The sequence below is a fragment of the Muscardinus avellanarius genome (genome assembly GCF_963383645.1).
Source record: "Muscardinus avellanarius genome assembly, chromosome: 9".
Lineage (NCBI taxonomy): Eukaryota > Metazoa > Chordata > Mammalia > Rodentia > Gliridae > Muscardinus > Muscardinus avellanarius.
The window spans coordinates 109,066,327-109,093,362 of record NC_137795.1 but is presented as its reverse complement, the minus strand read 5'-3'; the positions used below and the strand labels follow the sequence as shown (position 1 = coordinate 109,093,362).

Genomic DNA, 27,036 nt, shown 5'->3' with positions numbered 1-27,036 from the left:
TAAAGTTAAAACAAATGAAAGTCTGAAAACCACTAATTTAATCCCACCTCATCATTTGGTCAAAGAGGAGACAAATCTTTCCAGAAAGAAGACAGTGTCATGGCGGCAGCATCCTGGCAACAGTGGGCACTGGCCAGTGCTGCCCGCGTCCCTCCGGAGACCTGCTCCTGCTGCCAGCTGAGCCCAGCTCCAAGTGCCCCCATTCTCCCTACAGCAGGAGTGACTTGATCTCTTGGGAAAAGGAAGCACCATGGGCCCTGGAGGGCAGCAGGAGGAAGGGGTGCCCCAACACTTGCAGGGTGAAGCATCCTCAGGCCGTTCCTGCCAAGGAGAACCCCCTCGCTGCGGCTGTGATGCGCTGCCCCAGCCTGGCCCGTGAGCGCCATCAGCTGCCTGCACTGTCTCCAGGCCCCTCCCCAGCTGGGCTCCAGGCTGACCACTTCAACTGTGTGGCCCACGCAGGGCGGCAAGGTCATTCCGCATCAGGAGTCCCCACTTCTGCACGCGCCCACCCGTGCTGTGAGGGATGCCTTTGCCGGCCCCTCCTCCTTCCACTTATACAGGGAGACAAAGAGCGAAGCACAACATCCCACAGAGGAAAAGGCTCCCGGCAGCCAGCGGATCCAGGATACCTGAGCAGACCTTACACCAGCGAGGGCCTCAAACAACTCCACAATTACAAATATCGATGTCTCTTTTAACCAATGTAGCCACGCGTGAGAAAATTCAAATATTTGGGGCCTCCGCAACTTAGTGAGACCCTGTTTCACAATAAAAAATAAAATAGGGCTGGAGGTGTAGCTCAGAGATACTATCCTCAGTGCTGCCAAAAAGAGAACAAAAAGTGTCCTAACCACACATATTTACTGAGTGAGTGAGCAGGTCAACCCACCACACATTGCACTTTCTTATCTAAATTTTCTCCAATGAAAAACTTGGTTGTAACTTGTGAATGTATACAGGACATGGTGTGTATGTGTGTGTGTGCGCGCGCGCGCTGGGAATTAAATCCAGAGACATTCTACCTTTGAGCTACACTCCAGGACAGTTTTGTTGCTGAAGCTGGCTTTGAACCTGTGGTCCTTCTGTCTCAGCCTCCTAAGTGCCAGGATTACAGGTGTGCACCACCATGCCCGGCTTCCACTGCACCTTAAAAGCCAGTATCTAGCCGGGCGTGGTGGTGCACACTTGTAATCCCTGCGCTTGGGAGGCTGGTACAGGAGGATCGCACAGGTTCGAAGCCAGCCTCAGCTACTTAGTGAGGCTCTCAGCAACTTAGTGCGACTCTGTTTCCAAATAAAATATAAAATAGGTCTGGGAGTATAGCCCAGAGATAGAAAACCTCTGGGTTCCACCCCCACGGCGGGGGGGGGGGGAGGGAATCTATCACTGGGCATGGTGGTGCACACTTGTAATCCCAGCATTTGGGAGGCTGAAACCGGAAGATCACGGTTTGCAGACAGCCTCAGCTTCTTAGTGAGGCCCTTTGCAACTTAGTGAGACCCTGTTTCTAAATAAAGAATAAAAAGTAGGGCAGGGGGTGTAGCTCAAAGGTCGAATGCCCCTGGGTTCCATCCCCAGACCCCCCCCACACACACAAGCCAATATCGCCAGGCATGGTGGCGCACGCTTGTAATCCCCGCGCTCGGGAGGCAGAGACAGGAGGATCGCGCAGGTTCGAAGCCAGCCACACGCGCTGGCTTAGGAGACCCTGTTTCCAAATAAAAATGTAAAAACAGGTCTGGAAGTGTAGCCCAGAGGTAGAAGGGCTTCCAGGAACCCAGTACCACCAAAAAAAACAAACAAACAAAAATAAAAACACCAATATCTGAGCCATGGTTTTTCCCAATGTAAAACAAGAATGACCATCCTCGTGGCCCCACAGGGCGTCACAGACAGAAATGAATGGCGTCGTAGTGCAAGAATGTTTTGGGAACTATATTATAAACAAAAGACATTTTTCAGGTGACCTCATTTTTTTTTTTTTTTTTTTTTTTGGTGGTACTGGGGTTCCTGGAAGCCCTTCCACCTCCGGGCTACACTCCCAGACCTATTTTTACATTTTTATTTGGAAACAGGGTCTCCTAAGCCAGCACACGTGGCTGGCTTCGAACCTGCACAATCCTCCTGTCTCTGCCTCCCAAGCGCGGGGATTACAAGCGTGCGCCACCACGCCCGGCTCAGGTGACCTCATTTTAAACACTGTTTTTCCAAATGCTATGAAATCCTACTGATAATCAAGTGACAACACAGACGTACGCACTATACGCGTTGGCAATGCTAGCTTTTCTGGAGTCCTGAATCAGACTGTGTTCGATGCCCACACAGAACCTAGCTTCAAGGTTTTTGCTTTAATGGCACCAACTTCTACAGCAAGACCCAGTGGGCCATGACTAGGACAGGCCGGGCAGAGGGGAGGCAAGGAGGGAGCACAGCAGGTGCCCAGGCCAGGCCTCTGCCCGGCCACCACGCGCGGAGCCGTGGGTGCACTCCCACCGGGCCAGCTGATGAGTGCTGGGCTCCCGCCTCTCCTCACGGCCTCAGGCCTTTCCTCTTTAGGACTGCCCTGGTGTTCAGCAAAAAGGGGGACAGGAGAACGAGGTCCTGTGACTCAGGCTGGAGAGGTGGCTCTGCTGCCACCGAGCCCCACACTCTCCCCGGGCCTCGGCCCTTGCTACAAGCTGCAGGTGGAGAACAGGCGCCTCTCCACCCCACAACCCCACAGCCGCCGGCTTGGGTTTTCCTGTGTGGTGCTGGGGGTTGAACCCAGGGGCATCTACCTCTGAGTATGAGTAAAATGCCCGGCTCTGCTGATGTTTTTGTTTTGAAGCAGGGTCTCACTAGAGTGCTGAGACTTGCTATGCTGCCGTGGCTGCCCTCAAACCCAAGGTCCTCCTGCCTCAGCCTCCCAGGTCCTGGAGGCGTGCACCGCCGCGCCCAGCTCCCAAAGTTTCCTTTAATGCACTTGTTCTAAGTGACTGCACTTTACCTGTGCTTTCATGATACAATACTACTTGGCTGTATGGGTCGACTCGAGTCTCTAGGCAAGAATGCAATCCGAAACCACCACCACGGCCCCGTTGAACGGCTTCAGAAATACATGGTGGTGTTTAAAGAGAGAGAGACAGAGAGGGACGATGGCTGTGCAACCGGCCACCATGGCAGACGCTGCACTGCCTGAAAATTGAAGTCGTTTTTAAAAAGACAAGTTGCTCCTTCCTTTCTGATCCGGAGTGGTAGAGGATTCCTATTATTAACATTTCTTGTGGGACTGTCCTTTCTGGGTCTTTCATACCCAAGGGTGCTATAGTATTTCAGAAATAGGCTCACTTAGCCTCACGTCTATAACCTCCGTGAAGACACGAAGGGAGGGTACCTCTCTGCGGTTGGAAATGTGCGTGGCCGCGTGGTCCACGTTCCCTTCACAGGCGCGCAGGCCGAGCCGGGCTTCCTGGGCAGTGAACCCCAACTGCAGCAAGTTGTGCACTTTGGATGGGTCGATGTAGAGCTCTTTAAAGAGCTGACGCGCCTACAGACAGGGAGACACACAAGAGTCAGCGCCGAACACAAAGCTGGAGCCCGAGAGAAAGTAGCCCATACTCAATCTGAATTATTATGTTGGATTTTAGACATTAAACTTTACCCATTAGCAGCCATATGAACGGGTGCAGACTACACTATCTCCAGCTCCGGGACCTTCCCACCACACGACACGAGTGAAGAAGCTGCGTGCTATGGAAGCGACGGCATCCACCGTCCCCTTCTCAGGCGGGAACAAACCCCCCTGACCTTGAGCACACCTGGCACTCCTCTCTCTCCTTTGCAGCCACGTGTGGCCAGGTGGTTAGGTTCACATCAGGGGCCTGTCTGAGGCTGGTGCAGCTTCTGGCCTCCCTGGAGGCCTGCTGAGGACAGAGGTGACCGGGGACACCTGGGCAGAGCTGCTCCTCCAGCCTACCATGAGGGAACGGGAATCCCAGCCAGTCACTGACTTCTCAGGGTCTTTATCACAGCGTGCGTGCGTGCGTGCGTGTGTGTTACTGAGAACTGACCCATGGGCATTCTACTTCTGAGCTATTCCTCAAACCCTTTTTACTTTTCATTTTTGAAACAGGATCTTGCTAGCGTGCGGAGAGTCTCACTCCATTGCTGAAGCTAGCCTCAAACCTGCGCTCCTCCTGTCTCAGCCTCCCAAGTACTGGGATTGCAGGTGTGCACCACCATGCCCGGCTTTATTACAGCATCTTGCTTGTATCTTCACAAATCCAAATTGCTTATGGTGCATGAGGGAGAGGAACGGGAAAGAGTAGCATGTTTCTAACAAACTACTGAGTTTATAAAATACTACATTTCTGGGGATTAGGCAAAAGCAGGTGGGAATGGCCGCTTCTCTTACCTTGTTGAGATACTCACAAGCCTCTTCTCCGTTTCCACTGTGATAGTTTCGGATTCCCTGCAGCAAGTAGAGTCTCAAAAACAGTATCTTCTCTTTCCCACAATTTCCCTAAAGTTATGGGGACAAAAGGGTAGAAAGGGTAGCACGGTCTTATTTCTATCAAGGGTCGCAACGCTCGATTGATCGCCTCTATTCCCAAAGGGCAGGCGGTAGCACTAAGATGTCCACAGCATCACCACTGCTGGAGGCAGGAAGTGAAGCCCCTCCAGCACCGTGACACTCCCGCCCACAGGAGGCGAGTGGGGACGGACACCCCTCCAGCCACCCAGGACCCAGTCCTGCCGGGCGGGAGAGAGGAGCGGCTCCACACCAGGCTCGGCGGGGCGGCTGGCCGGTGGCCACTCCGCAAGCACCCTCACTCGCTCACTCGGTCCCAGCGCCCGGCCGACTCACTGGAGCGTACTGCTAGTCATTCAGGCGTCTGCTCTGTGTCCTCACACCCTGCACCCACGCTCTCCATCTACACGCTACCGAACCTAAGTATCTCAGACCCTCCTGTCGCGGGCCCGTGAGTGGGGGGCTTTCTCTAGGCTACAGACACACCAAAAAACAGACATGCAAATCACTGAATACTTTCTAAAACACAGCTTCAAAAGGAGCATACTGCTTGCTACTATTAACATAAAATCACCTTTGGCAGCAGTCTAAATAACAGGAATAACAAATCCTAGAAAGGGCTGAACAAGTTAGAGTAACATACTTTTATGTGGACCAGCCTCTGGTGGTTCTCTCCGTAACAATTCTTAAAGCATCTCTGGGCCAAGTTTAGCTTTTTTTCTGCATCGTCAAGGCATTCCAGTTGTTCCAAGCGGAAGTAACACCACACGATGTCCAGCTGGAGCACGGCATAGTTGTCCACGGTGTCCAGCAGCTCTCTGCAGCACTCGCTGGAGGGAGAAGGGCCATATCACAGACGGCCGCGCTAGGTGCCTTTTTAGTTCTTTCCTGCTTCTAGGTGTGTTTTCAAAGATTGAATGCTCAAAAACAGAGATCCCAAAGTATATGAAGGGAGCTATATTCATGATCTGATTCTTTCCAATGGAAAAGAGAAATCAGCAATAGCATTCTTACCACCACCGTCCCTGGGACAGAGAAGACTGACACACACACAGGCCCTTGCTAAGCTGGGAAAGAGGCCTCACAGGGAGCAGAATCCCAGCCACCACCCCTGCAAGCCCAGGGCACCCAAACTCTAATGCAGTGGTTTCCAACTGCTGGTGCAAATAATTACAGAAGTTTCTTGGGGATGAGGCCTGGGAGCTATGCCCCAAATCTTCCTGGCTGATTTAAAGCATGCGGGACCACTGCTTTAAAGACACCTCTCCCACGCCGCACGCTTGTAACCCCTGCGCTTGGGAGGCGGAGACAGGAGGACCGCGCAGGTTCGAAGCCAGCCACGCTGGCTTAAGAGACCGTTTCCAAATAAAAAGTATAAAATAGGTGTCTGGTAGTGTAGCCCGGAGATAGAAGGGTTTCCAGGAACCCCGATACCACCTAAATAAATAAATAAATAAATAAATGCACCTCCCCCACTCATCACTACTTAGTGATGTGTCTCAACGAGTGCTGCTAGAGCGTTCGTGCTCCACGGGAAGAAACACAACCTAGACACGCCAGGCTCTAAACGCTAAGCTCATTTCTGGGGTCCATGTGCAGGCCAAAGGCTACTCTGCAGCTGGGGCAACGGGCTGAGCCAAAGTACAGAGAAAGGAGAAAAGACAATCTAATAAACAGAAGTCAGTATACTCCAGCAAGAATGCAAAGAGAACCACCAAAGCTATTTACTTGGATTTCAAGTTGCAATTATGCTCAAACCCATAATGCAAATCAAGATCTCGAGTCTTCAACAAGAAAGACAACATCTCGACCTCACATCACACATCAATGCATTTGAGTCTGGTAAACCACGCATGGTGGCCCACCCTTGTAATCCCCATGCTTGGGAGGCTAAGACAGGAGGATTGCACGGGTTCGAAGCCAGCCTCAGCTACTTAGTGAGGCTCTCAGCAACTTAGTGAGACCCTGTTTCCAAATAAAGTATAAATTAGGTCTGGGAGTATAGCCCAGAGTTAGAAAGCCCCTGGGTTCCATCCCCAGTACCCCCCACACACACACAAAAAAAAAACCCCCAAAAATAAAGCAGTGCTTTGCTGTTTACCAGTTCCCTGTGAACATTTCTATCCTACACAGGTGTAGGCGCAGGGGAGACACTCTCCCAATTCTGTGGCTCTGCCTGACAGCTTGACTTCAAGGAGTTTGTGGACAGTGGTCCAATCTTATACGCAAGGGAAGATCCTCATGTCAGTTAAAGAAAGATGTGTGCTCATCTCAAATGTGACCCAGAACTGTGTATGTGCAGCAAAAAAAAAAAAAAAAAAAAAAAAACTGCGTCAAAGCACAGATCTCCTATTTAGAGAAGTGATTTATTCTATTGGTTTTTAGAAATCAACTTCTGCACTTTATAATTTTGAAACTCTAAGGTCTATATGTGAATCTGGTCATGTCAGCTGGAAAAAATGTCTCTTAAAAGCCTGGTATAAAATTGTGTTTTAGACAAATGTGAAGAATTTTCAGGGGAAGATGGCGACCGAGAAAAGCGGGGCTTAAGAGCCCCGCTAACAACCAATCTTCATTACCACAAAATCAGCGCCTTTCATAGCCAGAAAACACCATCACCAGAGAAACAAAAAAATCACCAGGCTCCAGAGAGAAAGCGGACTGAGAACAGAGCTCAGAGACACAGAGGAGATACACCGGCCTCACGCCCGAGGACGCGGCAGCAGCGCCATACTGCCGGCGGCAGCGGTGAATTCACCAGACGGCTACAGCAAGCCGAGGTGAGCCGCTGCGGAACAGCCAGGCGGGATTTTTCAGCGCTGGGAACATCTAAAGCTCCCAGTGGCTGAGCTCAGCACATGCTGCGAGGACTCAGAGTGGAATTCAAAACCATGAAGAAAAAAGCCAGCCTCACGGCCGAGGGCGTAGCAGCGGCACCATATTGCCACCGGCGGCAGCAGCAGCAGCGAATTCAACTAGTCCAGTACAGCTACATCTGCGAACTCAAGAACAGTGAGTCAAATTGCGGACCACAGAGGAGAAATCCCAGTACTGTACTCCCTGGGACTTGACCCAGTGAGGGAGTGGCGGTGGCAGAGATATCACACCATAGGAGAACGTGCAACCTGGCACCCCCCACAGTCTAAAGCAGCCTCTATCGACTCCCTGGGTCGGAGACTCTGTGATACAACCCAGTAAAGGAGTAGTGGGGTCAGAGATACTACAGACTCGAGATCCAGAGCACCTTAAGCGAAGTCATAGTGACCCAAGGGAAGAACCCAGAGAAGGCACAAACTTCCGAAATCATGGGAAAGAGGAATAACAATGGAGCAATGAATGCCCACAACCCCACAACATCAGAACCCGATAAAACAGAAAATCAGAGATTTATAGAAGATCAAATCAGGAAAATAACTGTAGAAATAATAGAGGTGCTTCGAAAAGAATTCAGAGAGAGCCAAAAAGAGATAAAGGATGCAATTAATGAAGTAAAGGCCTCAATTCAAAGCACAAACAACCGATTAGACCACATGGAGAACAGAATCTCATCTTAGAAGATGATCATTCCAAAAATGAACGCATAGTTTCTAATCTAGAAAAAAATATCCAACAGCAGGAATCTGACATTGAAGAAATATGGGCCCATTTTAAGAAAGCTAACCTAAGAATAATTGGAATAGAGGAGGGAAAAGAAAGTGATACCAAAGGGATCAACAATCTCTTCAAGGAATAGCAGAAAATGTTCCAAACATAGAGCAAGAGGTTGATACACAGGTCCAGGAAACTTATAGAACTCCCTTTAGACAGGATCGGAGAAGAGGATCCCCACGCCACATAATTGTCAAAATGACCAATGTGGAAGCCAAGCAGAGAATCTTAAAGGCAACAAAAACAAAGGGCCAAGTGACATTCAGAGGCAAACCAATTAGAATCACTCCAGACTTCCCAAACCAAGTCATGAGAGCCAGAAGGGCTTGGAGTAACATATTCCAAACTCTGAAAGAAAACAACTTCCAGCCAAGAATTTCCTACCCAGCAAAACTTTCTATCAAATTAGATGGAGAAATAAGAAGCTTCCATGACAAACAAAAACTGAAGGAATTTATGTCTTCAAAACCAGCGCTAGAGAAAATACTCAAAGAGATTAACTACAAAGAAGAAATAGGTAACACACTCCAGAACCAGAGAAACAAGATTTTCCATCCAACAGACAACTAAGATTATTTATCTGTGGAGATTCATTATTTATGTTAGTCTTTTACCTATCTCTAAATTGTATTGTTTGCCTTTATTGTTGTTAATTTTTAGGATTTCTAGTTGGAATATTAATATACCTTCAGATATAGCATTTGGAAATATTTTATCCAATTCTATTAGTAACTTTTAACTCTGTTTACATTGTCTTTGGATATACAATATTTTTTTATTTTTTAGGGAGTTTGTATACTCTTCTGTTGCCTGTGCCATTGAAATCATATCCAAGAAATCACTGCCAATTTCAATGTTGTGAGGTTTTATGACCCAGATTTTCTCCTAAAAGTTTATAGTCTTAAGATTTATATTTAGGTCTTTTATCTATTTTGAGTTAATACTTGTATATGGGATTAGGTAAGGGTCCAATTTTATTCTTTTCCATGTAATTATTATTTTTCAACAATATTTAGTTAAAAGATTATTATTTCCACCACCAAATGTTCGTGGAAACCTTGTCAAAAATAACTTGACAATATAGGGAAGAATTTAGCTCTAGGCTTTTATTTAACTCCAATGGTTTATATATCTGCCTTTAGAACAGTACTACACTGTTTCAATTATTATAGCTTTATATGGTTTGAAATCAGAAAATATGTATCTTCTAGCTTTGTTCTTTTTCAAGATCATTTTGGGTATCTAGAATCCATATTCCATACTAGGATAGATTTTTTTCTGAAAAATAAATATATAAATATATGATAGTTTCACCTAAAAAAAATAGAAAAAAAATATTCTCTGGTAAAAAAGCAAAAAGAAATATTGAAATGTTATCTTTAAGTCATCAAAAGCTTGGTATCAGACAAATGAAACTGTTAAAAAAATAAATAAATAAATAAAATAAAATTGTGTTTTAGACTATTTGTATGAATACTGCTTTGGCTGATAGTAGCTTTAACACTGTTAATAAATTCTCATGATTAAAGATTATAATAAATATGCAACACTTCTTGAAATAAAATCTGAGTCTTCCTTTAGAAAGTCTACATGCCATTTCAGCTTATGTTGGTGCATTGTTTTGTGGTACTGGGGTTGAACCAGGCCTCTTTCTACCTGAGCTCTTTTCTGCTCTCTTCAGTCTGGAGCAGGGTCTCATTAAGTGCGGGCTCACACTGCTGAGGCTGGCCACAGACCCGTGACACACCATCTCGCCCTCAGCCTAAGTACTGGGATGCCAAGCGCACTTATGATAACCGTGTCTGCCTCTTGAGTTTCCGTCCGTTCTTCATATTTCTTATACTTGGAGTGCTCAGGTTCTTCTATCTGGCGGTTTGGAAAACATTAGCCTCGCTTCCTCCCGCCCCTCCGCAGGGGCTCGGCTGTGCGGGGCTGGCGGCCTGGGCTGAGCCGGCGCGGATGCTCCGGCATCTTCGTCTTCTGTGTCGTGTTGGGCTGTTCCTCGTCCTCCGTCTTCACGCTTCCTCTTCCGTGAGGTCTACTCTACAGCTAACCCCACCCGATGGAGAGTGTGTGGTGTGTGTGCTTTACCAGGGATTGAACCTAGGGGCATCCTACCTCTGGGCTACACCCTCAGCCCGTTTTAGTCTCTATTTTGAAGCAGGGTCTAGCTAAGTCGCTGAGGCTAGCCTTGAACTTGCAAGTGATCCTCTTATCTCAGTTTCCCCAACAAGTACTGGGATTGTAGGCACCACCACTGCACCCAACCACTGGACACTGTGCTTTTTATCTCTTAACTTCCAACAGAGGCCTTCTGTCTCCCATGTCTTTATCTGACAGGCTCAAGCCTTTCCCTACCTTCTTGAACACAGAGGATATGGCTCCTGTTTTGACGAACTCTAGCTTCTGGTCGCTTCTTGCTTCTGTTGACTCATTTTCTCCTTGTTATGGGTTAGAGTTTCTTGTTTCTTGTATGCCCACTAGGTTTTAATTGTCCGGACGCTGGGTATTTTTGTGTTGCTAAATTAATGAGCTTTGTTAAGAGGACACTAAAATTATTTGAAAACAGTAACTCTAGCTCACATTCAAGGCTGGCTTTTAGGCTCTGCTAGGTGGGAGCAGAGTAGCCTCTGGGATACGTCTGTCCCGAGCACTGTAGATAATACCTGGGATTACCCAGTCCTCCCCTGGCTGGTGGGAACACCCAGGGCTGGCCTCTCTGCTCTTCCCAGGTCCCTCTCCGCCCAGCCCCCGCCCCCGCACACCAGCGCCACCCAGCAAAGCCTCTCTCTAGCCGCCTCCTCACCTCAGTGGGAGGTGAGCTCCCCTGGGTTTGCCCTCCCACCACTGCCCGCCAGGGGCTGCTGTTTCATCTGTTTTGCCAAGTTTTAGTTGCTTCAGATGAGAAGATAAATCTAGTCCCTACTACTCCATCTTGGCTGAAAGAACTCATGCATTTAGTTTTAAATAGGGAAAGAGGTCTGGAGCCTAGATCAGTGGTAGAGCACTTGCCTAGCATGCTAGAAGTGCTGGGTTTGATCCCCAGCACTGCAAAAGATAAACAAACAATTCCTGGTCACGCTATACACCCAAGGTATAGAGGGAAGCTGGGCATAGAGGTGTATGCCTGTGATCCCAGTACTTGGGAGGCTGTGACAGGAGGATCACAGGTTTGAGGCCAGCCTAAGCAACTTACTGAGACCCTCAGCAATGTACCAAATCTTGTTTCAAAATAAAGAGCGGAGGTATAGTTTGGAGATAGAGCAGCCCGAGATTCAATCCTTAGCACCCCCCCCAAAAAAGCTGCAAATTAGAAACTTGTGACCGAACTTGTAGCTTACTTGAAGAACAAATACAAATCAAGGGAGAAAACTGTGCAGCCGGAGGTTCCTGCATCTGTGAGCTGCTCCTGCTGGTCTCCAGAGGGGATGACACTCAAAGCCCAGAACACACCAGAGTGAACAGGCCCCAGGGCCGGGAGTGGTGGCTCACACTTGTAATCCCAGCCTTGGGAGGCAGAGACCAGAGGTTCACCGACAGCCTCAGCTACTTAGTGAGACTCTTCACAATTCAGTGAGACCCTGTTTCAAAAAATAAAAAAGACTAAAAAAATAGGGCTGGGGTTGTAGCTCAGAGGTAGAATGCCCCTAGGTTCCATCCCCGGTACCACAAATAAATAAATAAATAATAAATAAGGGAGCAGGCCCCCAGGGAGTGCACCTCTCTCTACGGCTGTAGTGTGGATCAGAAAATGTCCCCCAAAGGCTTGTCCCTCTGGTGGTGGAAACTTTGAAGAAGCGGAGGACTCCTAGCAGGAAGCTTTAGGTCACTAGAGGGTTAACCTCACAGGGGACTGGACACTGGTATCTGGCTCTTCCTCATCTCTCAGCCACCTGGAGGTCGAAGGGTGCACCCATGCTCAGGTACTGTGCTCCACAGGCCCGGGCAACAGGGCTCATCAGTCATGGGCTGAAACCTGCAAAACTACAGACTAAAATAAACCTTCCCTCTAAGTCGATGACCTCAAGTGTGTTTACAATAGCAAAGAGCTAATTCAGCTACTTAATAAAATCAGGCTGGGAGTGTAGCCCCTGGGGCCATCCCTAGTACAGCCAAAAAAAAAAAAAAAGCCCACCATTCCCTGGTAACTGCTAGAGCTGGATGAAGAGTACATGGGAGTTTGATACTAATTCTCTCTCCATACACACACACACACACACACACACACACACACACACACACGTATGCATATATATGTGTGTGAAGTTTTTGAGAACAAGGAACAACTATGGAAGGAAATGAGAAGTCTTCCTTTGCTGTGAAGGACTCGTGCAGCGCAGAGGGATGATGCCGACGCCCCAAAGCATTAGCGGCAGAGGCGGGGACCCCAGCAAGCCCGCCATTCTTGCCATTCCCCGCCCTGCTCACCTCCTAAACATGTGGGACAATAAATCCCTTCGGTTGGAATTGATTTGTCTATGACCCAACAGTGCTGACCAGTGCAGCAAACCATAAACACCTGCATTTGTATCTTGTTGAAGTACAAAGGACTGCCATGAGCATTCATCACAACCAAAAGAAGTTCACATCGAAAGTTATTAACTGTTGATTGTTATTCAAAATCAAGTCTACTTTGTGTGTGTGTGGTCCTGGGGATTGAAGCCAGCCGCATTCTAACTCCAAGCTACATCTCCAGCCCTATTTTTTATTTGGAAACAGGGTCTTGCTAAGTTGCAGAGGGCCTCACTAAGTAGAACCTGAAGTCCTCCTGTCTCTGCCTCCCGATTACTGAGATTACAAGTGTGTGCCACCACATCTGGCTCAAGTCTACTTTCAGATAGTTAATATGCTTGGATTACAGCCTCTAAGCACCATTTCCTATTAAGAAGAACCAGCCAGGCGTGGTGGGCACGCTTGTCATCCCTGCGCTTGGGAGGCAGAGACAGGAGGACCGCGCAGGTTTGAAGCCAGCCGCGCTGGCTTAAGAGACCCTGTTTCCAAATAAAAATATAAAATAGGTCTGGGAGTGTAGCCCGGAGGTAGAAGGGCTTCCAGGAACCCCAACCACCAAAAAAAGAAAGAAGAAGAAGAAGAAGAACCAGAAGTCAGGTACAATGGCACACATCTGTAATTCCAGCTACTCAAGAGGCTGAGGTAGAAGGATTCCAAGTTTGAGGCCAGCCTCAGCAGCTTAGCAAGACCCGGTCTCAACATAAAATTTTAAAAAGGGCCAGGGATGTAGCTCGGTGACAGAGTACCTGCCTAGCACGTACAAAGCCCTGAGTTCATTCCCCAGGATAAGAAGGGGGGGGGGGGGGCAGAATCCTTAGGAAACTGCCGATCCCTGGTCTGAGGAAATGTCTGAAATCTTTGGGCTCTAGGGATGAGTCTATAGAAACTTCCAGAATCATATCAAAAGGACATAGGGGCCACCTGCAAGCCAAAGATGGAGAACTTATGCCCCAGAGTTTAAACATCAAATGTAGAGCCAGGCGTGGTGGCGCACACATGTAATCCCAGCATCTGGGAGGCTGAGAAAGATGGATCGTGGTTCAAGGTCAGCCTCAGATACTTACTGAGACCCTCGGCAACTCAGTGAGACCGCATTCAAAATAAAGAATAAAAAATTGGGCTGAGGGTGTAGCTCGGAGATAGAATGCTGGGTTCAATCCCCAGCACCACAAATAAAATAAAAAATAATATCAAATGTGTTAAGAACCATTAGTTAATACTGACACTTTTTTGGTGGTACTAGAGATTGAACCCAGGGTCATTCTACCTCTGAGCGACACCCCCAGCCCTATTTTCTTAACATTTATTTTGAAACAGGGTCTTTATAGGTTGATGCAAGTCTTACTACTTCTGGAGACTGTCCTCAAACCTGTGATCCTCCTATCTCGACTTCACAAGAACTGGGATTACAGGCATGTGCACCACACCCAGCTTTATTATTGATACTTTTTTTGTGAATGTGTGGTTCTAGGGATTGAACTCAGGGGCATTCTACCTCTGAGCTATACCCCCAGCCCTATTTTATTTTTATTTTGGAACAAGTTCTCATATCTGCTGAGGCTTAGAACCAGCAATCCTGTCTCAGCCTCTCAAGTACTAGGAGCACAAACTTGCACCACCATGCCTGGTGACGCTTTTAAAAAAGAATAAAGAATAAAGAAGCTGGGCGTGGTGGCACACACTTGTAATCCCAGTATTTGGGAGGCTGAGACAGGAGGATTGTAGTTCGTGGACAGCCTCAGCTTCTTAGTGAGGCCCTTTGCAACTCAGTGAGACCCTGTTTCAAAATAAAGATTAAAAATCAGGGCTGTGGGTGTAGCTTGGAGGTAGAATGCTCCTGGGTTCCATCCTCAGTACTGCAAAAAAAAAAAGGGGGGAAAACCCATGAGTCAGCTCGAGACACCAACTCGTTTACTCTCAAAATAAGGAGAACTGAACCAAGTACTTTTTTTCTTTCCTGTATAAACCATACCTCAGAATAACCAAATAATTGATGAGGATAACTATTTCTTTCTATGCAGAAGGAATAATAGAGTACTACCACTTAGCAGCCCCTTATGAAACAGTGCATTTGGGCACTGATCGTCAACACCTCCACTAAGACCATGAGGTGAAAAGCTGCTGGAGATCTTACAGCAGGTGGTTCAGGCTGGAAACACATCACAGAGCGGGAGAGGGAGGAGGAAGAGAAGGAGGGAGGGAGGGAGGGAGGGAGGGAGGGAGGGAGGGAGGGAGGATATCCTACCTGATTGATTGATTGGTACATGGGCTGGAACCCAGGGGCCTTCTACCTCTGGGCTATACTCCCTATTTTATATTTTATTTGGAAATAGGGTCTCAGTAAGTTGCCAAGAGCCTCACTAAGTATCTGAGGCTGGTTTCAAACCTGTGCGGTTCTCCTGTCCCAGCCTCCCAAGTACTGGGATTACAAGCGTGCGCCACCACGCCCAGCTTATCCTACCTGTTTTAAAAATAATTAAGTACATGTGCTCATAAAACTCTTTTCTGTACAGAGAAGAGAGGTCAATTAAAAATACAATGGGAAGAAGTACTTCAGAAACTGGCCTGCGCCATTATCGTCCTTTTAGTCACCACTGCCTTGGGTGCCGCTGGGTCTGGAGTTGCGGGGAGGGAGAGTGCAGTGCATAATCTGGACATCGTCCTCAGACTGGTACCCACACATCACAAAGTGCCTACCAGAAATATCTGTCCGCGTCCAGAAGGCATGGCAAGGCTATTCCATACTCTCTTCTTTTCAGAAACGCTCTGCCCTTCTCATGATACCCCATAGCTAACATGAGGGCCTAGAAGGAAGGTGGAGTTAAAATCATCACTTTACACTATAATAAAACACACTGTATCGAAAGCATATTAAATCCAAGGAAAAACATGAGGTAAACAGACAAAAACATCACAGCCCCATCTATAAGACAAAATTAAGAGAAATACAATTAAAGCTTTCTCATTTAAACACTTGCAACATGGTCATAATAGCACCCGTCTCTGTTTTCATTAGGTCCCTCTAATACCTGCTGATTCTAGTATTCTGGTGGTACTGGGGTTTCTGGAAACCCTTCTACCTCCGGGTTACACTTCCAGACCTTTTTTTTTTTAATATATATATTTTTATTTGGAAACAGTCTCCTGAGCCAGCGAGGCTGGCTCCGAACCTGCACGATCCTCCTGTCTCCGCCTCCCAAGCGCGGGGATTACAAGAGTGCGCCACCACGCCCGAATGATTCTAGTATTCTGTAAGATTTGACATATAAAAAACAGCCAATAGTAATTCCTGTACCTTTTTTTAAAAACACCCACTTTGCTTGCTTTCTCTGAGGTCAGTCCTCCTGCGTTGCACAGGCGGTTCTCAAGCTCCTAGGCTCAGCGACCCTCCTCTGCCTCCCCAGGAGCAGGGACTGAGGCGCAATGCCGTGCTTGGCTAGCGCCTTCCATTCCTAACCTTCGTCTTCCGAGGGAGTGTCAACTCCAGGATTTCCAGAACAGTTTTAAAAGGTGGCTGGCTGGTCGTGGTTTGGGTAAGTGTCCACGAAAGGCTCATGTGTTAAAGGTCTGGCCCCCAGGGCGCTGCTACGGGGACGGTGGAGCCTCTGTTGACAGGACCCCGGGAGGTCCTTAGATCGCAGGGGCAGACCCTCAGTGGGCACTGTGGGGCCCAGCCCTCCTTTGCTCCCCTCTGCTCCCTGGCTGACAAGGTGGGGGCTGGCTTTGCCACACGCTCCCTCTGAAGTGCTGCCTCAACACCGGCCCAAAGCCATGGGGCTTTCCACCGTGGGCTGGAGCCTCTGAAACCATTACCAAAATAAACCTTTTCTCAGCCATTAATTGTCTTGAATATCTTGTTAGAGTATCAGGGAGCTAACAAAAGTGACCCCAAAATTTTGAGGTTCATTATTTATTACATTTGAAATTTTACATAGTTTAATCTTATAAAGATCTTCCAAAAAACCAACATGCTACCACGTAGTGTAAGAAGGCAGTAGGTGAATAGCTGCCAACATTAAACAAAAGTCCTCAATCCACCGACAGCACAAACATCAATCCACAATATTTTGTTATTAAAACTAAACGTTAGGCCAGCCATGGTGGTGCATGGCTATAGTTCCAGTTACTCGAGAGGCTGGGATAGGAGAATCACTTAAGCCCACCAGTGTTAAGACCAGCCCGGAGCCAGGCATGGTGGTACATGCTGTAATCCCAGTACTTGGGAGACTGAGACAGGAGCATGGCAGGTTCAAGACCAGCCTGAGCATCTTAGCAAGACTCTGAGCAACCTAAGACCCTGTATCAAATAAACAAAACATGATATAGGGCTGAAGGTTTAGCTCAGAGGGTCAATGCTCCTGGGTTCAGTCCCTGGTACCACACACACGCACGCACACACACAAAGACCAGGCAACATAACGAGGCCCCCTCAAACACACAGACCCCCCCCAAAACTTTAAATTTAATTCAAATAGTGAGGTCCACTCCAAATAGCCTTTTAAAGACAGAAAAACTAAACTGAACTTGACTCCTAGTCATGTCCAGCCTAAGAAGCTCTTACCCTGGCTGAGAGATGGTTACTCTGGTCTGTTCTGATAAATCCAAGCCTAGCACTCTATCTCCAGCACCTACCTTTCTTTCTGATGGGGGAATTTTGATTGATCTTCCTGTCTGGTTCGCTATGTCCAAATACGGCATAGACTCTGGATCCACCATTTCGGCTGCAGCAAAACCAAAGAGCTCCGTTAGCTCAGCTAAACAGCAGTGACAGCGACAGCTCAGGCAAAGGCTGCGGAGAGGCTCCAGGAGCAGCCCGGCCCCGGCCCCGGCCCGCTGTGCACGCGGCTCGCTGCGGCCTTCACATCTGAGGGGGGCGACGGCCCAAGCTCCGCCTACCTCTCTCGGCCAGTATCTCCAGGCCTCTCTTGGTCCTCTGGATTCGTTTCTCTTTTTGTACAGCCTCGCTCTGCTCCTCCTCCTCCACCTGGAAGTTCTTCCTCACGTCCTCCTCAGACTGCTCCAGCTCGAGCACCATGGCCTTCACGTTGTGGGTCACTCCTTGCTCCTCCAGGCTCTTCCCTGTGAATGTCAGGAGCAAGCACTGCAGATGCTCGCTGGGTAACAGACCTCTCCCGAGCGAAATGGCTTCTTAACTTTGCACTAACACTTGCAAACTGGCGGAGGCGGCGCCATTCCTGCTGCACGACAGGGTCGCAGCTGGGAAGCGAATTCCGCAGGGCTAGAAGACTGGCGAAACTGAAGCCATTGTCCCTCTTGAATTTAGTTATAATAATAATATTAATGAAATGTGAACATTGCTTGGGATGGGGACTGCCGTTGTGTAATAATGTGAAGATTGATGTGCATGACTGGAAACTGCCCAATATGACGACGGGAGAACTTTCCAGAAGCTACATAGAGAAGAGCTCTTTGCTCCTCTGCTTACGACACCTGACTCACTTAAGGTTTTAGCCATGAAAGGAAAAGTTAACTATAGGCAAATTATTCCTACCGCCAAATGCCCCTTGGATGGCAGAACTGCTCCAGTTGAGAACCACTGCTATCCTGCTAAGCTGGGCAGCTCTGGCCTCCGTCCTCAGGAGCTCCCTCTGGCTCAGCTCCACCAACATGCACCTGTGGTGCCAGGGTCAGGCCCGGCCTCCCGCCTGGGACCTCCCAGCCTCCCCCCAGGGCGAGTTCCCAGGAGCCCTCATGCCCGTGCACGTAGATTTCATCCTGGAACATGTTATTACATGGGTGGGCTTCTCTCCGATAGAGCAGGCAGTAAGTCTGTATTGGAAAGTTCTTTTCTGCTTTGTGTTTTAGTAAACTTCTAAAATAACTGGTTTGGGATTATAAATGTAAGAAAGCCAGATTCCTCCCCCACCGCCCCCGACCCCCGCGTTGGTACTGGGGATTGAATCCAGGGGCACTTTACCTCTAAGCCCCCAGCCTTTTTATTTACTTTTGTGACAGGGTCTTGCTAAGTTGCTGAGGCTAGCCTCAAATCTTCCTGTCTCAGCCTTTCAAGAACTGGGATTACAGGTGTATGCCACAATACCCAGCTCAGAAAATTTTAAATAGAAAAAAAGCAAAATAAAAGTATATAAATAAATAAGTGGAAAGTTAGCTTGATGGGGAAATGCTGAATTCTTTGCAATAACATACCTAGTTGAAGCTGCTTCTTATTTATAACAATCTTGATGTAATTTTCCTGAAAGCCATAGGTTTCAGCTATCCTGCAAAACAAAACCAGTGAAAAGTGAAAGAAATCAATTTATTTTGTGTGTGTGGCACTGGGGATTGAATTGGGGCATTCTACCTCCACTCCCAGTGCTACACACCCTGTCCTATTTTATTTTTATTTGGAAACAGGGTCTTGCAAGGTTAATGAAAGTCTCACTATTTTGCTAGGCTGTCCTCAAACCTGCGATCCTCCTGTCTCTACCTCCCAAGTACTGGAATTACAAGCGTGCACCACCACACTCAGCAATAGAAAGCAAATTTGTTATTCTTTTTTTTTTTTTTTTGGGTGGTATTGGGGGTGGAACCCAGGGGCTTTCTAACTCTGGGCTATACTTCCAGAACTATTTTATACTTTACTTAGAAACAGGGTCTCACCAAGTTGCTGAGAGCCTCACTAAGTAGCTGAGGCTGGCTTCGAACCTGTGCGATCCTCCTGTCTCAGCCTCCCAAGTGCGGGGATTACAAGCGTGCGCCACCACGCCGGGCTATTTGTTATTCTTTAACCTATTCTGTCCCCTAGTTCCAGATGTAGAACACCTATAAAAATTGACACTGTACAACAGATATACCACTATGTTAACTCTAAAATAACAATTATGTTTGCAGAATTAACAATGTGGAAGCCAGGCGTGGTGGCGCACGCTTGTAATCCCCGCACTTGGGAGGCTGAGACAGGAGGATCGCACAGGTTCGAAGCCAGCCTCAGCTACTCAGTGAGGCTCTCAGCAACTTGGTGAGACCCTGTTTCCAAATAAAGTATAAAATAGGTCTGGGAGTGTAGCCCAGAGGTAGAAAAGCCCCTGAGTTCCACCCCAGTACCACCAAAAAAAAAAAAAAAAAAAAAAAAAAGGAAGAAAGAAAGAAATACCCAGGGTTTCAACTTACTGACTCACGGATATCACTTCCCAAAGCTGCTTACTACCTGGCTAATTGGAACTGTGTAGCAGACACAGCCCTTTTGAAAACTGTTTACTACTGGTCTCTTCTGACGTGGGGGCTGCCTGGCAGCCTGTGGGCCTGAGCACGAGGCCCTCACTGCGTGGCAGGAGAGCACTCCTGTCCACCCACGACGGGCTGCCCGTGTGACCGCCTGGTCCTGGAGTCCATCCCTAACAGCCCGATCTGGACCGGAGGAAACGAGACAAGTCTGCTGAAGGAACACGGACTGGACAGCCGTGGAGGAGCTCCAAACACTCGCCACTTAAGAACACAAAGTAGGTTCCATAATCGACAAGTGTGTGCCAGGCAAGGGTGTCTGTGTGTCTTTTTGTTAAGTTGCTGAGGGTCTCAATAAGTTGCTAAGCCTGGCCTCGAACCTGCAATCCTCCTGTCTCAGCCTCCCAAGTACTAGGATTATAGATATTTTAACAAATGGGATGACATCCTGAAACGGGCTAACATACTTGCTGAAGGTCACAGCAAGCTATCTGTGCACTAAGGAACAGAATTCAAAATTAGCAGCCTGGTGATACCAGGCTGTCTCCTATTTTTATCCCTCATTCATCCATTCAGGTACACCTTCTTACATGGTGGGGCCAGTTCCCACCCACCCAGAGCTCCACCAGAGAGCAAAGTCTGGTGTCCCACGCTGCCACTAGCCACCAGTGTGAGTCCAGAGGAGTCCTTCCACTACCATGAGGACAGGACCTGCCCTCCCCAGCTTACAGATGGTCCCAGGTAGCAAGAGCTGGTGTAAAGAGGGCAGCGTCTCTGGGACCCAGAGCCCACAGATATTCACTCCCATGAAGATAGGACCTGCCTCCCCAGCGCCCCTGGGACCCAGAGCCCACAGGTACTCACTCCCATGAAGACAGGACCTGCCTCCCCAGCGCCCCTGGGACCCAGAGCCCACAGGTACTCACTTGGACCTCAGCTCTTTGCCAGTGATGTGCAATCGCGTCTCCAGCAAATTCTTCCTATCCTATTTAAAAATGGAACACACGAGATAAAATGCACTTGAACTGACCAAGGTTTAGAACTATCACCCTGTCTCAAAAGGCTGTATCAGAGGATGGGAACCTATGTGAGTGGGTAAGGACAGAAAAACTGGAGAAGGCAGTGACCTGGACGTCCTCAAGGGGGCAGCAGAGCAGCCCCACCAGGACGGGCCAGGGCCTGGCTCACACCACCAGCCAGTTACAATCATGTTTCAGAACATTTTCATACATCAGCCAGCAAACAAACAAATGTCCACTTCCCTATTCCTCCCTCCTCTCCCCAGCCCCTGAAAACGTTTATTTTCTATCTCTACAGATGTGCCCATTCTGGACATTTCATACAAATAGGATCATAACTGCATGGTCTTTCACTCAGCACGTGCTGAAGTCCACCCACGTCACAGAGCTCTCAGTACTGCATGCTGGAGATTACACTCGGGCATTAGATGTCCAAACTCCGGCCCCAACCTATTTTATTTTTTATTTGGAAACAGCATCTCACTAAGTTGCTGAGGCTGGCTTCGAACGTGCAATCCTCCTGCCTCGACCTCTCAAGTACAGGGATCTGACGCCCGGCCTGATGTCCACCGAGCTTCCCGTGCTTCTAGCCATTAAACGACCAAGGGCAAGAGCACGCACAGAGGACGGCTCTGTGCCATTCTGCAGCCAAGGCCCCCAGCCCAGTGGGAACCGCAGCCTTGCAGAAGGATCTTGGCTCTGGGCGAGGCCACTCACCTTCCCCAGCCTGGGGGGCAGGAACAGCTCCACGGTGGCCACGCCCGTGGCTCTGTAGTTCTCATTTCCCGCTCCCCGTGCGATGGCTTTCCGCCGTATTTCTTCTATTACTTTTTCTACTTCATTTTCACAACATTCTAGCTTGTCAGAGTACTTCTTGGCAAGGTCCTGGGAAGAAAAATTAGAAAGCACAGCTCAAGAGAGCATCCGTGCAAAAGGGGCAGAAGCCCAGAGGGCATGAAGGCCCTGAGTCTCAGCTGTGATGAGTGCAGGTCCCTTTGCCCTGAAACCCAACCACAGCTCTTGAAGAGGATCCAGGGGAAAGTTAAAACATCTCCAAGTACTAAAGCAGGCTCAAGAGAAAAAGTAAAAATAACTGGGACTATTCTAGGGGGAGCAGAGGGAAGGTTATGACTTGTGTGACCTCAATATTTTAAGAAATTATTTTAAGAAATAGTGAACTGTTCAATTCCAATGGAGGGAGGAAGAGCAAAATGATTTTTAAAAATCTACTCTTCAAAATTATAAGAACAGCCGGGCATGGTGGCGCACGCTTGTAACCTCAGCACTTGGGAGGCTTAGACAGGAGGATCACACAGGTTCAAAGCCAGCCTCAGCTACTTAGTGAGGCTCTCAGCAACTTAGTGAGACCCTGTTTCCAAATAAAATATAAAAAAGAGATCTAGGAGTATAGCCTGGAGGTAAAAAGCCTCTGGGTTCCACCCCCAGTACCACCAAAAAAAAAAAAAAATTATAAGAACAAGAGAAGTTAGACGGAGATAACTTTCTTAATGGAAAATTCTGAATCACTGGTAGCAATTATAAAATTATCTGTCAAGGAGAGCTTTAGAATTCACAATGAAAACTTAGGTTTAAGGGGCCTCAAAAAAAGGGTGTGAACCAGTTACTACTTAAGAGTGAAATCACTACATGTCCTCCCAGACATCTCAGTGTTCCCACTAGACATCCCATAAACAAACACCGAATACCCTCAAGTCCACAGTCTCATCAAACTTTAATGCAATACTATGCAGCACTTTAAGATGAAAGTGTAAGTATACATTTATGATAAGGAGATGTTCATGATATAAAGTTATAAAATGAAAATCAGAATACTTTATTTTTAAATATAATACTTTTTTTTTTTTAGTATTAAGCTATACCACAGCCCTTATTTATTTTTTATTTTGATTTTGAAGCAGGGTCTTGCTAAGGCTGGCCTAAAACCAGTTTCGGCCTCCTAAATTCTGGGATTATAGAAGAACACCAAAACGCCCAGCCATTATACATTTTAACAGTCTTAGGAAAGAGACTTCTCCCAAAGGCCAATACTGATGTTTAAGGTATATTTAAAAATACATTACTGCTATCTGTATTACACTCATGTGCCACATAGCAACATGTGGGTCAATGGACTGAACATAGCAGTGGTTCCGTGAGCTCCGGAGATGGACACTTCCACAGGTGTAGCCACCTCGGTGTGAGGTAACAGTGCACTCACGTGTCTATGGGCCCACACCTACTGGATAGAAGCACCACTGCACTGCCAGCTGTGTAAAACTGCAGCAGTAGATGACGTACAGTTCTGCTTGAGGACAATAAATGATGGTGTTACTAGTTATGTACTTAACTATGCTATGCTTTTTAATCTGTTCTCCCCCCACCTGTGGTAGTGGAGATTTAACCCAGGGGTATTTTATCTCTGAACTAACACTCCAGCCTTATTTTTTATTTTTGAAATGGAGTATCAGCTGTTGGGAGTGGAGATAGGAGGATCTAGGGTTCAAGGACAGCCTCAGCAAACAGTGAGACTTTCACCAAGAGAGTGAGCCTGTTGCATAATAAAAATGAAAAATAGGGCTGGATGGTATAGCTTGGAGTCATCCACGGTGTCTGAAAGAAAGAAAGAAAGAAAGAAAGAAAGAAAGAAAGAAAGAAAGAGGGCGGGGTGTAGTGGCGGCTAGTGGCAGCAGCGCAGCATTTGGGAAGCTGAGAGAAGGATCATGGTTCAAGGACAGCCTCAGCTACTTAGGCCCTTTGCAACTAAGTGAGACCATTTCAATATAAAGAATAAAAAATAGGGCTGAGGGTGCAGCTTGGAGGTAGTATGCCCCTGGGTTCCAGCCCCAGTACCACACACACACAAAAAAATCTCAGTTAGTTACCACCCAATTGGCCTTGAACTTGGGATCCTCTTGCCTGGGGTTGCAGGTGTGCTTGTTATTCTAGGGTGTACACCTCCCACTTATACAGCATGCCGCCTCAGGCAGCACAAGCTCACCACCAGGTAAACCAGCAGCGCACATTTCAGGATCAGATGTGGTTAAAGAAGCCGTGACTGTATCGTATTATACACACTGAGTGTCCCTTAACCCACACCTGGAAATCCAAAGCCTTTTGGCACCAGCATGATCCTTAAGAAGTTACAGATTTGGGATCTTGGATTTCAACTTTTTAGATTAGGGATAATCAACCAGTAAAGTCTGTACAACGTTCCAAAATCTGAAACCAAGAGTTTTAGACAGAAAGACTCAACCCCTATATATACATATATTGTGTGTGTAGTACTGGGGACTGAACTGGGGGGCATTCTACCTCTAAGTTACACTCCCAGCCCCAATTTTTACTTTTTTTTTTTTTTTTTTGGTGGTGGTACTGGAGTTCCTGGAAGCCCTTCTACCTCCAGGCTACACTCCCAGACCTATTTTATATTTTTATTTGGAAACGGTCTCTTAAGCCGGCATGGATAGCTTCAAACCAGTACGATCCTCCTATCTCCGCCTCCCAAGTGCGGGGATTACAAGCGTGCGCCACCATGCCCGGCTTATTCTTCTATTTGAAATAAGGCCTCACTAAGTTGCCTCAAAAGTAGCTGAGTCTGGCTGAGAAACTGTGATCCTCCTATGTCAGCCTCCCAAATAAGTACTGGGATTACAAGCATGCTCCACCACGCCCAGCTCCATACATACATTTCTAACCCAAAAGCATATATTATTTTTATCACCAAAAGCATGTAAATCTTTTAAATAAAGTATGTAAATTTTTATAACTTTCTGTAATTTTCTATAGAACCTAATTACCGAGTGAGAACAAATTCTGATACCAACTGAGTGTCTTCATTCAGTTCTAAACCAGCTATCCAGAGTCAGCACTGGGCTCCACGGGCTTGGGGGCTATCCCACAAAACACCCTCTCCAGGCAGCTGGTACCAAGTACCCCAGGCTACCCACCCTTCTGTCTGATATGGCTACAAAGTCAAGCGCTCCCATTCTTCTTCCAGGTTCAGTTATTTGCTAGAATGACTTATAAGACTCAGGAAAATGCATATACTTACTATTTCAGTTCCTTATAAAGCATTCGAATAAGTATTTAAGGTGAGATCTGAAAGGGTCCTGCATGAGGAAGCCTCTACCCCAGAGATGGGACACACCACCCTACCGACACATGGACGCGTCTGTCAATTTAACCCCGATCCTATCATTTAGGTTTTTCTGGAGGCAGGATTACATGCGCAGGGCTGACGGAGTCACTGACCACTGTGCTTAACGCTCCTGCAAAGGAATCAGCTCTGCCAGGAACTGGGGACTAATGTCGGCTACCTTTCTTGTCATGTCACACCTGTTTCTGAGCCAAGAAGTCATAATAAGCAAATTCAGAGCATGAGTTACAAAAAAGAAAAGGTGAGGCCTAAAAGAGACAGGAGGACACAGCAGGAGGATACGGATGTCACCTCCTGATGGCACCACGTCACTCAGAGGACCATGTAATGCCCTCATGACAACCTGTAGCCCTTGATAAATGTCCCCTCATGTTCAGGATACCCAGACTCAGAAAGCAGAGAGGTTCCAATATGGAAGAGTTCTTTCAAAAATGAGTCCAGTGTCTCTGCTTAGAAAGGCAAGCCAGTCAGTTTCTTGAAATATGTAAAATAACATAATATCTGATGATGCCACAGAAAACTGAGGCACAATGGTTAGGAAAATGTATTCTGGAAATGAAAAGTGATGGCCACGGGCAACAAGCCCCAGGGAGGGAGCAACTGTGAGGCCGAGAAGCACCGGGGCCACCCTCACCACGCGGGCGGCGCGGCACGAGCTGGGCGGAACGAGGCCCACGCTCTGAAGTTATTAGAGACAGTGCCTGCTGACTGTGGTCCGACCATGGCCGTGGCCCCAAAGGACATGCCAAGGCTCGATCCCCACGTCAGTGATGGAAACTTCAGGTACGGCCTCAGGGGGCCCAGGTCTCTGTGGGGCCCGCCAGCCTGGTCCTCCCTCTGCTGCTTCCTGACTCAAGGGGCGAGCGGTCTACTCTGTCATGGTGCGTCTCCCTCGCCAGAGGCCCAGAGCCAGGGGCCAATCCCCCTGGACGGGAGCTCCAGAACTATGAGCCACAGCAACCCTTCTCTCTTTATAAACTAACTGCCTTAGAACTTCACTGTAACGACAGAAAGCTGACTAACACACGCCTGAGAAATCAAATAGCATCCTTGCATTAATAAGATATCTGCGAAAGGGCTGGGCACGCAGCTCAGGGGCAGAGCACTTGCCTAGCGCGCATGAGGCTGAGGTTAGATTCCCAGCACGTCTCTCTCACATATCTCAGTAAACAAAAATGTGCTTGTCAATTCCTAGCAAAAAGCGAGTACCTGCCCAACCGTATTATTTTGGTGATGCCCAGTTTATATAGTTGTATCTGGCAACTTCTGGTGGCTTCAGAATCTTATTTACCAAGGAGATTTAAAACATTAACCATTTATGTCTTAAAAGGAAAATACCTTTAATGCCAAACCAACTTCTTTATTTTCATCTGTATATGGAGGTTTCCAAAGTTGAATCCTGTCTTCCCTTAAAAACTGGGTCAGTTTTGCTTGAAGATATTTTTTCTGCGCCATCCTTGAAAACAAAACTGCATATCAATAAAAACCCACATCATATTTTTCAATGTTTTAAAACTTATCTAATATGCTGAGGTACTTTGTAGAGCAAGCAGAGCTCCCTCCACCCATTCCTCTCCAGTTTCATCTAAATCATTAAGGTTTTAACTAGCTCTAGACTTTTCTAAATATGCACATAAATATATACATGTTGTTATTTAATGTATATTACATACAGTATAAAATAACCTATTTTAAAATTGCCATTATGTAGCAGGGTTTATTATAGTTTCTTGTGTGTGTGTGTGTGTGTGAGAGAGAGAGAGAGAGAGAAAGAAAGAGACATACACACACACACACACACACACACACACACACACACACACGGTGGAACAAAGGGGCCTTCTACTTTTTTTTTAACAGTAGTGGGGATGGAACCTTGGGGAATTCTACCACTGTGCACCCCCCCAGACCTATTTTATTTTTATATTTATATTTATTTTTATTTTTATATTTATTTTGTTTTATTTATTTTGAAACAGGGTCTCACTGAGTTGCAAAGGGCCTCA

The 27,036-nt window shown here is 47.3% G+C and overlaps 1 protein-coding gene across 1 annotated transcript in view; it reads right to left on the bottom strand.

Moving 5' to 3' along the window:
- Positions 1 to 26,485, bottom strand: part of NUB1 (negative regulator of ubiquitin like proteins 1) — a gene marked incomplete at both ends in the record, with an annotated part of 35,370 nt that extends 8,885 nt beyond the window's left edge. The window contains 10 exons of the mRNA XM_080701293.1: positions 3,377 to 3,529; positions 4,397 to 4,504; positions 5,157 to 5,343; positions 15,371 to 15,477; positions 17,306 to 17,394; positions 17,570 to 17,752; positions 18,842 to 18,912; positions 20,782 to 20,840; positions 21,592 to 21,759; positions 26,369 to 26,485. Coding sequence (XP_080557419.1) covers positions 3,377 to 3,529; positions 4,397 to 4,504; positions 5,157 to 5,343; positions 15,371 to 15,477; positions 17,306 to 17,394; positions 17,570 to 17,752; positions 18,842 to 18,912; positions 20,782 to 20,840; positions 21,592 to 21,759; positions 26,369 to 26,485 — 1,242 coding nt within the window. The remainder of the gene's footprint in view (positions 1 to 3,376; positions 3,530 to 4,396; positions 4,505 to 5,156; positions 5,344 to 15,370; positions 15,478 to 17,305; positions 17,395 to 17,569; positions 17,753 to 18,841; positions 18,913 to 20,781; positions 20,841 to 21,591; positions 21,760 to 26,368) is intronic.
- Positions 26,486 to 27,036: the final 551 nt, after the last annotated feature.